Source organism: Mesoplodon densirostris, chromosome 1 (assembly GCF_025265405.1).
Source record: "Mesoplodon densirostris isolate mMesDen1 chromosome 1, mMesDen1 primary haplotype, whole genome shotgun sequence".
Taxonomy (NCBI): domain Eukaryota; kingdom Metazoa; phylum Chordata; class Mammalia; order Artiodactyla; family Ziphiidae; genus Mesoplodon; species Mesoplodon densirostris.
This window is the reverse complement of record NC_082661.1, coordinates 53,586,582-53,599,061: the sequence shown is the minus strand read 5'-3', so window position 1 is coordinate 53,599,061 and position 12,480 is coordinate 53,586,582. Positions and strand designations below refer to the sequence as shown.

Below are 12,480 nucleotides of genomic sequence, written 5' to 3'. Positions count from 1 at the left end.
ATGTTCATTGAGAGTCAGCCGTTTGCCAGGTACTTTTCTAAACACATAAGCAGATAATGAATGAGATTATTTCAGATGTGTAAAGCACCACAGAGGAAGTCAAGCAAGAAGGCGTAATTGAGAGGGATGGATGGGGGGTGCTAATTTAGGCAGGGTGGTCAGGAAGGGCCTCCCGCAGGAGGGGACTATGATCAGAAAGCTAGATGACAAGGAGGAGGAAAGCTTGTGCCGATCTGGAGGAAGCTGCTTCTAGGCAGGAGTAGCAGTCTTCTTGGCAGAGGTCACAGCAGGAACAAAGGCCCTGAGGTGGGAATGAACTTGAACTCTTTGAGTTCAGTTAGAAGTAGGAATGAGGTGGGAGGTTAGGATAGAGAGGGGGACCTGGCCGGGAGCTCTGGGTTTTCCGTGAGGCTTTGTGGTGCCGGAAAACTCCTCCAGCCCTATTGCACACATACTCTCCTCAGTTGAGACCTTTGGGACAGCAGGTGAGAGCGGAGGGCCCTGTGTTTCTCACATGTTGCTTGGCCCAGCTGAGACCTGGTCTAGATGCCTCTGGGACGCCTTGTGTTTTGACAGCTCTCTCAGTTGACAGAGCTACGTGTTATATATTTGCTGAATCCCTGCCAGACACACATGAACTAATGGACTTTTTCACCATCCAGGCTCAGTGGAGCTGAGAAGAGAGTGGTACCCCTGTTCTTTGAAACCATGAACAGCTCACGTTGAGGCACTTAGAAAGAACTAGAAATTCGAGGAATGTTGGAGAAGCTAACAGTAAATATTAAGAAGACAGGCTTTGGCATCAGACAAACCCAGGGTCAAATCCTGGCTTCACTGGTTACCTGCTGGGAAATACTGGGCAGGTTTCTTAACCTAAGGCTCATTTCCTTCTTCTTTCAAATGGGGACCAAAATGACCTCATAGATATTTGTTATGAAGATTGGTTGCCTCAGGACAGTGCGTGACACAGAAAAAGTGTTCCATAAATCACAGAAAATAACAACTATTATTATTATTATTTTCCTTTTACACACAAGGAAATTGACTCAGAGTGGCCATGTGATTTGCTGGCGAGAACCAGCTGTGGATACTCCCTCACTGGCCGGCAGCCCCACCCTCACTCCTCTTCCTGCAGCATAGAGCTTTCTTCACTGTCCTAGTGTCCTGTAGCCCGTTTGGAGCCAGAACCTGTGTCTCTGCCTGTCATTCCTGCCTCGGTTCCTGTTGGCTGAATCTTCTCAGTCTGCAGACTGATACGGACCCTGCCCACTAGGAGGGGACCCTGTGCAATACTGTCCTGATTTGGAAAGGGATAAACATTCAGATTCTGAGCACTGGGTATAGCTAAATTTCACTGCACTGCTGTTCCCAGCAGCTGCTTTAAGTCCATAGAGGGTGCTTCCTAAACACGTTCCTCAGGCCCTTCGGCTGCTGCTCCAGCCACTGCAGGGAACCTGCTGTTTAGGGTCCAAGAGCAGAGAGGCAGAGGGCTGGTGTCCACCTGCCCTGAACTGAAACGAAGCCCAATTTGGAGCGTTTCTCCTCCCTTCCTTCCTCCCTCCCTCCCTCCCTTCTTCCTTCCTTCCTTCCTCCCTCCCTCCTTCCCTTCTTCCTTCCTTCCTCCCTCCCTCCCTCCCTCCCTCCCTTCTTCCTTCCTTCCTTCCTCCCTTCCTCTCTCCCTCCCTCCCTTCTTCCTTCCTTCCTTCCTTCCTCCCTTCCTCTCTCCCTCCCTCCCTTCTTCCTTCCTTCCTTCCTTCCTCCCTCCCTCCCTCCCTTCTTCCTTCCTTCCTTCCTTCCTTCCTCCCTTCCTCCCTCCCTTCTTCCTTCCTCCCTCCCTCCTTCCCTTCTTCCTTCCTTCCTTCCTCCCTCCCTCCCTCCCTTCTTCCTTCCTTCCTTCCTCCCTCCCTCCCTCCCTTCTTCCTTCCTTCCTTCCTCCCTCCCTCCCTCCCTTCTTCCTTCCTCCCTCCCTCCCTCCCTCCCTCTTTTCTTTCCTTCCTTTCTTCCTTCCTCCCTCCCTTCCTCCCTTCTTCCTTCCTTCCTCCCTCCCTCCCTTCTTCCTTCCTCCCTCCCTCCCTCCCTTCTTCCTTCTTGCCTTCCTTCCTCCCTCCCCCCTCCCTTCTTCCTTCCTTCCTTCCTCCCTCCCTCCTTCCCTTCTTCCTTTCTTCCTTCCTTCCTCCCTTCCTCCCTTCTTCCTTCCTTCCTTCCTTCCTACCTTCCTTCCTTTTTTCCTTTTATCCTTTCTTCCTCCTTTCCTGCCTTTCTATTCTGTTCTGTTCATCCATTGGCAGAAAGAAAGGGTGGAGTGCAGGAGAGTGGGTCCTAGAAGTTTTGTAAACTCACAAAGAGTAAGTGTGGCACATTTGAGTGCTGTGCTTTACGAACTTTAGTGCAAATCTGATCACTGGGCTTAGTGGTTAAAAAATGGGGATTCCCGGGCTCCCTTCCCAAGGATTCTGATCCTTCTGCCCCAAGCCTGGGAATCTGCACTTTTATCCAGCATTCCTGGTGATTTGGAGGCCAGTGATCACAGGATTACCTCTTAGGAAGCTCCCTGGAAGCTGGTAAGTGTGTGAGAACAGGTGTCAGATGGCGGAAACCTAAGCCTGAACTTCACCCCAGTTGTGAACATGACCAAATTACTTGACTTTTCTGAGTCTCAGCTTGTTCATCTGTAAAACAGGCATAATATAGCCCTACCTCTAAACAAAGCAATGCATGGAAAGCACCTCGAAAAATGCCTACAACATAGGGCTGGGCTCTAATTGTTACTATCAGTGGATAAGAGTAATCCTGGGAATGCTCTATTTATCCCCGTTATCATGGTCAGGTTAAGGGTTTGTGTCTCCAGTACATCAGCACAGTGCCTGGCATACAGTGTGTGCTTGGGGAATGGGAATAAATAAGGAGTAAAAAATCAGGAGAGCCTGTATTGCATTGCTTATTCTACCCTTCTATATCTCTATTACATCGGTTCTTTTCCTGGCCAGCTCTGGATTTTTCAGTCTGACTTTCTGAGCCAGTGTTACCACAGAACTAAATTTAAAAAGAGAGGATTCCAACAAGAGACATTAGGGCTTTCAAGGGGAGAGCTGATGCATTTTTCAGGATGTTAGCCCTTACTTCGTTCCTCAGCACACATTTATCGAATGCCTTCTAAGTGCCAAGCAAGGTGCCAGGTGCTGGGGATAAGCCATGAACCAAGTGGATGGAACCCTGCCCTTGGGAAATTCTCTGTGCACTGTGAGAAGCAGGTAATAAACAGATGGGGCAAAATAAAAGTAGCCTTCTCACCTCGGAGCCCTACCTTCTGACTGAGCATAGGCCCAGGAGAATTGATAAAAATTTACTAAACTGAGTTGAAATGGTTTAAGTGCCTCCCCTCTCTCCGAGCCACAGAGTTTGGGTGTCTCCTGCAGTCCCCAAAGCCCTGTGGGTACTGAGGACTCTTTTCTGGCAAACGCTCCCCTAGGAAGACAGAACGTGAGCAATCCTGCTGGAGCCCTGGATAAAGAAATTGGTAGCTGTTCCCCCAAACCATTCTCCATCTTAAGAAACAATTGTTCTAAAACACATAACAGATTTATTTGGATTTTTTTCCTCATTATAACATGAATCATATGCTCATGATACATGTTAGGCAAATTTTTTTAAATAAAGAAAAATAGATAAATAAAAATATTATACAAATACATTTCAGAGCCCCACATGATTTATCCTCAGAGAATCACAGTCCAGAAGCCAGAGGTAGTTAACAGGTAATGTCATGTTGCAGGATTCCCAATTCTTAGGGCAGCCTGACATTTCTTCAAATGATCTTGCCTCCCCTCTACAATTTTCCCCCCTCTCTGCTGCTCAAAATGTCACTCTCTAAATTCCTTATTCCTCGTTCTCTTTCTAAACTCACCCAGACTGCTGCCTGCTAGGGTTTTTCTCTTTTCCTCCCTGTAACCATCTCAGATTTCTGGAAGAGCCTGACTGGGACTCCCCTCCCTCCTCACCCTGCACTGGCCACGTATGGGTTCCTCAGGAGGGTAGATGCACTGAGCCCTGCTGCCCTCAGAGGCTTGTGTGCAACTCCCTCTGAAGTCCTTCTCCCACTGGCTGCCCTTCTTGAGAAATCATATTGGATCCTTTCTGACAAGTGAAAAACCCCTCCTTGCTACAGAGGAGGGCAGACATCATGTCTCTGTTTGATAAGGCTGTCACTTAGCAAGCCATGGCTGAGTTTGGGCAGGTAGCTTTGCCTCGGTCTCCATTTCCTCACCTGTAAAATGGGCTAACAGAGGTAACACCTACCTCAGAGGGCTGCTGGGATATTACATGTCACAGTGTGTGTAAAGCACACAGCAGAGTGGTTGGCATGTCATAAGGGCTCAGTAAATAACAATAATGATAGCAATATAATAGTAATAATAATAATAATATACCATGTTTCATGTTGATGGGAACATTAAAATCATCCTTAATACCACTGCCTCAAGATAGACGTTTGTTTGTTTGTTTGTTTTTAAACATCTTTATTGGAGTATAATTGCTTTACAATGGTGTGTTAGTTTCTGCTTTATAACAAAGTGAATCAGTTATACATATACATATGTCCCCATATCCCTTCCCTCTTGTGTCTCCCTCTCACCCTCCCTATCCCACCCCTCTAGGTGGTCACAAAGCACTGAGCTGATCTCCCTGTGCTATGCGGCTGCTTCCCACTAGCTATCTGAGAGAGTGGCAGGACATATATACACTACCAAAGATAGACGTTTGTTAAAGACTTGGTAGCTATCCTTCCAGCCTTTACCTCTAACCACAGTTCATAAAAAGCAAATTTGAACGCCTACTTTATATACAGTATTCACCCTACCTACCACTTTTTGAAAATGTCTTTTTAAGGTAGAATTTTCTCTCAAAATGAGAAATATGGTTTTTGTAGGGTTCTGGAAAATGTATTTTTTTTAATTTAGACAAGAAAGTAAAAAAAAAAATTACAACTCCATCACCCAGAGAGTTTGAAAAGTGCTTTACACATATACTACTTTGTATATTCATTATTTTTTCATCTTCCTGTTTCGGTACTTCTCTATGGTATTATTTTTAGGGGTGGCTATTATTTCATTAAGAACACATACTCCCAATGACTAAAGTATTTCCATACAGTTGGGTACTTAGTTATTATTTGTAGCCTTCTGCTTTTATAAGTGACACTGTAGTGAACACTTGTGCATATATATATGCACTTGACGTACATTGGCAACCTCGGGGCTGCCATCAGCACCACTCCAAGGGCAGCGCTCACATTGAATGCACTGTCACTGCCACTTCTTAGAGCTGCCAATGAACGACGCCTGGCACTGGTGGCCTGAGGCCTGGGCAAATAGCTTTCTAAAGGATCAGATTCGTTTATAAGGCTGCTGTTTATTAGTACTGGTTTATTATCCTTTTATCAGCATTTGATATTATGAGTTCACATTTTCATTTTGCTAATTTAATCATTGAAAAAAAGCACCTCGTGGTTCCTTTAATTTGCACTTTTTCTTTTAATTGAAGTATAGTTGATTTACAATACTACATTAATTTCAGATGTACTACATAGTGAGGCAATGTTTTTATAGATTATAATCCCTTTACACTTATTTTAAAATATTGGTTATATGCCCCGTGTTGTACATAACATCATTGTATCATATTTATTTTCTACCTAGTAGTTTGTACCTCTTAACCCCCTACCCCTATCTTGCTCCTCCCCCTATCCTTTTCCCCTCTGGTAACCACTAGCTTGTTCTCTGTATCTGTGAGTCTGTTTCTGTTTTGTTATATTCATTCGTTTGTTTTATTTTTTCAGATTCCACATGTAAGTGAAAACCTACCATGTTTGTCTTTGTCTGACTTATTTCACTTAGCATAATGCCCTCCAGGTCCATCCATGTTATTGTAAATGGCAAAATTTCAATCTTTTTTATGGCTGAGTACTATAATTTGCATGTCTTTTATTACCAAAGATGCTCCATATTTTCCATGGGTTTGTTTACTAGTTGTATTTCTTCTGTCACTCTTGTAAACCCAGGATAAGCCAGAGCATTTTTTATGAATTGTTTATGTGCTTTGTCCATTTCTTTGTTCAATCACCAAATATTTATTGAACACCTAGTACTTGGCAGGAACTGATGTAGGTACTGTTCACAGCAGTGAATAAAACAAAGTCCCTCCCCTTACTGAGCTCCCATCCTCGTGAGGGACACACAATAAACATAGAAATACATAGAGCACATAATATCGGATAGTGATAAGTGCTATGTAGGGAAACAAAGCCAGATTAGGGGATGGAGAGTGATGGGTGACCAGAGAAGTCCTTCCTAAGGAGGTGACATTTGAACAGAGATCAAAATGAATTGAGAGGGCTTCCCTGGTGACGCAGTGGTTGAGAGTCCGCCTGCCGATGCAGGGGACACGGGTTCGTGCCCCGGTCCGGGAAGATCCCACATGCCGCGGAGCAGCTGGGCCCATGAGCCATGGCCGCTGGACCTGTGCATCCGGAGCCTGTGCTCCGCAACGGGAGAGGCCACAAAAGTGAGAGGCCCGCGTACTGAAAAAAAAAAAAAAAAGAATTGAGGGAATGAGTCTCATGACTATCTGGGAAAAGAACATTCCAGATTATTATGGGGTATTATTTGTCATCCTAAAATGTTTTTCTCATCACTTGACAGGAATCCTACCTAAAGTGATGACAGTGATATTTAATTTACAGCTTACTATCATAAACTGCTGTTGTAGCACAGACTGCTTCCCTTCCCCCCCTTCTTATATAGTAATTGAAGCCCCAATTTTTAATTGGGTGTATGGCTGCCTAGAATTAATGTTATATATTTCCATTCTCCTTTGCAGCTAGATGTGGCTGTATGCCAAGGTCTGGCCAATGAGAAGTAGGCAGAAATGAATATACAGCTCCTGAGAAGTATCTTTACAGAGAAGGAGCATACCATTTTCTTTCCTTTTCATCCTTCCTCTGACTAGAATGAAGATGTGAGCACTGGAGCTGGAGCAGCCATCTTGTACCCCGAGGTGGGTGCCAAGAATTGAATGTAGCAGAAACCTGGATGCTAATAGAAACCTAGATTCCTGATAGTCTTAAAATTTATATACTAGCCAGACCTGGACAGCTTACCTCCTGACTTCATTTATGTGAGAAAGAAAAATAAATTTATTTTATTAAGCCAGTGTTATTTTGGGTTTTCTGCCACTTGCAACCTAATCCTAACTGAAACAGTGTGAACTAGAGTCTGCATATTTAATTTCTGATCTAGTCTCACACGATTCCTCAGTTGCACTCAGGATGCATCATGGTAGCGGTCACCTCACCGACTGGGCTTGCCAGCATGTCTGACTCCTTCCCACCTAATCAGGGTTTACACTTCTTCAAGGCCCAACTTCATCCCATCTCCAAGCAGCCTTCTCCAGTTTACAGCCCTCATGGCTCTGCCTTTTCTTTTAACTGCCACAGCCTTTCCCACTGATCCCACCCATTGGGAGTTAATCAAATTGCCTTATTCTTTCTCAGGTTGAAGATAAATTTCTGTCCCATTATTTCACATCTCTCCATCTCCACTGCTCTACTGCAGTCCACGTGACCCATAACTGATGTTCCTACTTTCCCTATGACTTCTCTTAACCCTTCTCCATGCAGTAACCCGAGCCGTGGTTTCAAAACATAGACCAGAATGTCATTGCCTACCTAAAGTGCTCCAGCCCAATCCGGAGCGGATGGTCTCTGCCTCCCTCCATGGCTTCATCTTACACTATTCCCCACCCACTCCCCGGCTCTGTGTGTGCCGATACACTTTCTTCTCTCTCCTGTGCCACGCTCCTGGTCCACTCTCTTCCCCACAGTGTTTGCCCACATTGTTCTCCTGCCCAGGCTTTTCTGCCTGCCTGTTATCTCACCCTCACTTACCCCTACCCACTGATGCCACCTTCACAGGGAATTCTCCCCTGGACCCAGACTAGGACGAGTTTCCCTGTTGGATGTTCATAAAGCCTGCAGGACTCTTCTTTCACTTACCATGTACTTACATAGCACTTACTGTAGTTTTGAATGTTACATTTGTGTGATCATTATCTGTCTCCCCATTAGCCTGAAGCTCTGTGAAGACCAGGGCTGTGGCTGTTTTGCACTTCACTATAGTAACTCCTCAGACGAAGTGTCCAGCACCATTCCTCTTAAAACCTCTAGGAAGTAATAATTATCTATTACTATAATTTCCTTTTGCAGATGAGGAAGATACGCCACAAAGAGATTGGAAATGCAACATCACTGCTCATCCCCAAGTAGGACTGGGGCCAACATCTACACTTGTTTCATTACACGACTACAGTATAAATACCACCTAATAATTCTCAGAGTCTTATGGGAAAAAGACCAACAACTGGCTGATTCCCACCCCGTCTGGTCCTCAGCACTGTTGTGGATGGGCCGTGCGTCTTTAAGACCCAAGGATATGACTCTCAGAATGGAATTTCACAGTGAGGACAGACACTGGGTGAGACACGTGGGGGCAGAGGATCTGGTAACTTGAGAGTCAGCAGGAAGACAGAATTAGCTTAGAACTTTCCCACTCTTTCTTAGGGTCTCCAAGGACCACTCAGAGCAGGACATCAAGGGATGAACATGCCAAGACCCCTCCATGTGTCTTTACTGTGCCATCTCCATTATCTGGCCTCAGTTGGGCTCCACCCTTGACCTTCCTGACTCTGAATATCCAGATCCTCATTCATAAAGTACTGATTATAATAAGAAGCTCACAGGGTCATATGAAGATCCCGTGGGATGGGGTACGTGTGTGAAAGTTCTGTCTGAACTCTAGAGAAATGTGTGAGTGATACAAGCACCATTTACTGAGCATGAACCCTCCTTTGGGTGCTTTATTCTGCCATTTCTATTCCTCACCCAACCTTGTGAGGTGCCTTTAATTATCCCATTTTACCAATGAAGGACTCAGGGGCTTCCCTGGTGGCGCAGTGGTTGAGAGTCCGCCTGCCGATGCAGGGGACACGGGTTCGTGCCCCGATCCCGGAAGATCCCACATGCCGCGGAGCGGCTGGGCCCGCGAGCCATGGCCGCGGAGCCTGTGTGTCCGGAGCCTGTGCTCCGCAACGGGAGAGGCCACAGCAGTGAGAGGCCCGCGTACAGCAAAAAAAAAAAAAAAAAAAAAATGAAGGACTCAGAGTTCCAGGAAATAGACCTGCTGCCTCACTACGGAGCATCCTCCAGTTATGTGTGGGAATCCTCAAAGCAGGGCTCAAGGGCACCTACACACCATTCTCTTAGCTACCATTCCCTCCTGATGTCTATCATTTTATCTCCCACCCTGGGTCTCACCATGGACAAGTACTACCCTTGCAGCCACAGGCTATGGAAAAGACACTGTCTCCGTGTATTCCCACAGTGGCCAGTCCTTGGGCAGAGGTGGAGACCAAGCACCCAAATGGCTATTTGGGCCAGAACCTCAGAAAGGCTCCTGTGAAAAGTGTTCCATCCACCCCAGTCCCCGAATCCCGTCCAAAGGCCACCCTGACCCTCCATCTCCCCATCTCCCGCTCTCCTGCTCTGCTGCTCACCCAGAAGCCTTTCTCCCCCCTGAGCTAAAAGACCACAGCCCTCAGGGACTTCCCCGGTGGTCCAGTGGGTAAGACTCCATGCTCCCAATGCAGGGGGCCGAGGTTTGATCCCTGGTCAGGGAACTAGATCGCACATGCACGCCACAACTAAGAGTCTGCATACTGCAACTGAGAAGCACTCATGCTGCAACGAAAATCCTGTGTGCCGCAACTAAGACCCAGCACAACCAAAATAAATATTAAAAACAATGAAGTCAATCCCAAGGGGTTTTTTTTTGTTTTTTATTTTTTTTTAAAAAAAGGACCACAGCCCCCAGAGATATCAGTGGCTGTGAAGAGCTGGATGTGCCTTCTGGGTGGTGGAAAGTCTGTGTCCCAACTCTGCCAGCCAAATGTCCTATTCCATTATTATTATCATCATTCAGTAAGATGTTCCAGTTATACAAGGACAAGGCTGCTGCACACCATTAGGTCACTAAAAACTCCAGGTTCACATGGCTCAGAGGTGTGGGGAGCCATCAACACTGCTCTTACAGGAACCTCTTAGAGAGTTGTGCCTGCTGGAATCTGACCCACCCACATGTCCACTTGCTATCTGGGGACTGTAACAGCTACTGAATCCATTAACTGGACTAAAAATGAAAGCAGTTGGAAGCACAAGTGGCTTGAAATGTTTAAGCACCATAATGCTGATCTGGCTTCATTACTGCCAAAAGTAGGGTCAGAACAGAACTCTTGATCTCAGCCCCCTTCATGGCCCAATACGTTAAAGGAGAAATGTCAGATTTAACGATTAAAAAATATGATTTCTATGCCTGTCAATAATAAAAGCTTGAATTTGAAATTCGGTTGTCTTAGAAAGGTACTAACAGGTCACAGAGTACTTACAGCACCTAAGCGCCCAGGCTCAGAGCTTATAATTCACCTTCCTTCTGGCTCCACGAGGTGGAGTGGGGAGGGGGTCCGGGCTCCTTGAGGGCAGGGCCCCGTCAGCCACTTTTGCTGCAATTATATCTCCAGCTGTTCCTGCAATATCTAGTGCGTTGTAAGCATTCACTAAATGCTTGCTGGGTAAATGCATGAACAGATGGGAGGATTGATGTCATTGAATGTCATTTTATCATTCTTATAGACAAAAGAAAATGTTAGAGTCTGAAACTGTGAGATTTTCCAGACTAGATGGGATCATCTTCCTTATTTTACTTGTGATATAACTGTTTAGAGAACTCAAGTCTCTTGAATGAAGGGCTTTTTCGAAGCCATTAATAATATAGCAGCAACGATGAAAGTAATAATTATACCTAACATTGATTGACTTCTGTTTCATGACCTTTATAAACATTGGCTCTTATAATCCTCATATAACCCCTAAGGGAGGAACTACTATGACCCCCATTTTCTGGAGAAGCTGAGTAACTTTCCATAAGACCACAACAGAAAAGAAACGTGTTCCACTAGGGCTGCTCATGACTTTCTTTGGGTCATAAATCCTCCTTAGGAATCCGACATTATGAGTTTCCACCTAAGGAAAAATGTGCACTCCTCAAAACATACACTATCGTGCACAGTTTCAGCAAGTGCATGAAGCTGCCAAAATCTATTCATAAACCATAGGTTAATAGCCAGTGTGACAATATCCTTAGGTTTTGGAATAAGACACACCTTGGTCTTTCTCTTTTTTAAAAGTAATAATTGTTAATTAAGAACTAATACTGGGGACTTTCCTCATGGCGCAGTGGTTAAGAATCCACCTGCCAATGCAGGGGACACGGGTTCGAGCCCTGGTCCAGGAAGATCCCACATGCTGCAGAGCAACTAAGCCCGTGCGCCACAACTACTGAGGCCACGTGCCACAACTACTGAAGCCTGCACACCTAGAGCCCGTGCTCTGCAACAAGAGAAGCCACCGCAATGAGAAGTCCACGCACCACAGTGAAGAGTAGCCCCCACTCACCGCAACTAGAGAAAGCCCACGCACAGCAAAGAAGACCCAACGCAGCCAAAAAAAACACAAAAAAAACCCCTAATACTGAAGTACATGTTCTTTAGTGAAAATCCAAACATTAGAGGTAATATCTAAATTCCCTTTGACCAGTTAATTCCAGGACCCTTCTTAGAAGTAACCATTCTTATCGGTTCACGTTATATCCATTTTCTATACATTAAATACCTATCTATGTACCCATGGAAATTACTTGGTATGGTTGCATGTTACTGGGGAGTTTACAAAAATGATATTGTATTGCATCTTTTTTTCCTGCAACTTGCTTTTTTTCACTTAAGAATCATCTTAGAGTTTTTCAGCCTATATAGATCTGCCGTGTCCTTTAAGCGACTGCATAGTACTCCACAGTGTGGACACATTACACTATTACCATTTTCTTATTAAGTGACTTTAGATTGTTTCTAGATTTTTGCTCTTGCAGACGAAGCCACGGTGAACACTTTTTTTTTTTTTTTTTTTTTTTTTGCGGTACGCAGGCCTCTCACTGTTGTGGCTTCTCCCGTTGCGGAGCACAGGCTCCAGACACACAGGCTCAGCGGCCATGGCTCACGGGCCCAGCCGCTCCGTGGCATGTGGGATCTTCCCGGACCGGGACACGAACCCATGTCCCCTGCATCGGCAGGCGGACTCTCAACCACTGCGCCACCAGGGAAGCCCCATCATAAGACTTTTTGTATAACTTTGCTCTACAGGTCACAGACCACCTCATGAACTTGATTTCCCCCTGAGCTTCTAGAAAAGGTGACAGGGAGAACTCTGCCCCTCCAAACTTCCGGATAAGGAAACAGAGGCTCTGAGGCAAAGCCATCTCTGACTTTCCCAGTCTGACTTGGAGTCCCCTCCTAGGCACCTCCATCCCACCATGTACC

The 12,480-nt window shown here is 45.6% G+C and overlaps 1 protein-coding gene across 2 annotated transcripts in view; it reads left to right on the top strand.

Moving 5' to 3' along the window:
• LOC132493175 (protein FAM184B-like) overlaps positions 1-12,480 on the top strand; it is a 61,777-nt gene that overhangs the window by 36,968 nt on the left and 12,329 nt on the right. Inside the window, exons 3-4 of one of the 2 annotated variants that reach the window (XM_060103459.1) lie at positions 7,006-7,053; positions 8,261-9,046. The exons of the other annotated variant lie outside the window; for it this stretch is intronic. Of the exons in view, the coding sequence (XP_059959442.1) occupies positions 7,006-7,053; positions 8,261-8,320 (108 nt within the window). The 3' untranslated portion in view covers positions 8,321-9,046. Of the gene's footprint in view, positions 1-7,005; positions 7,054-8,260; positions 9,047-12,480 lie in introns of those variants that run through there. 2 annotated transcript variants of the gene reach the window in all.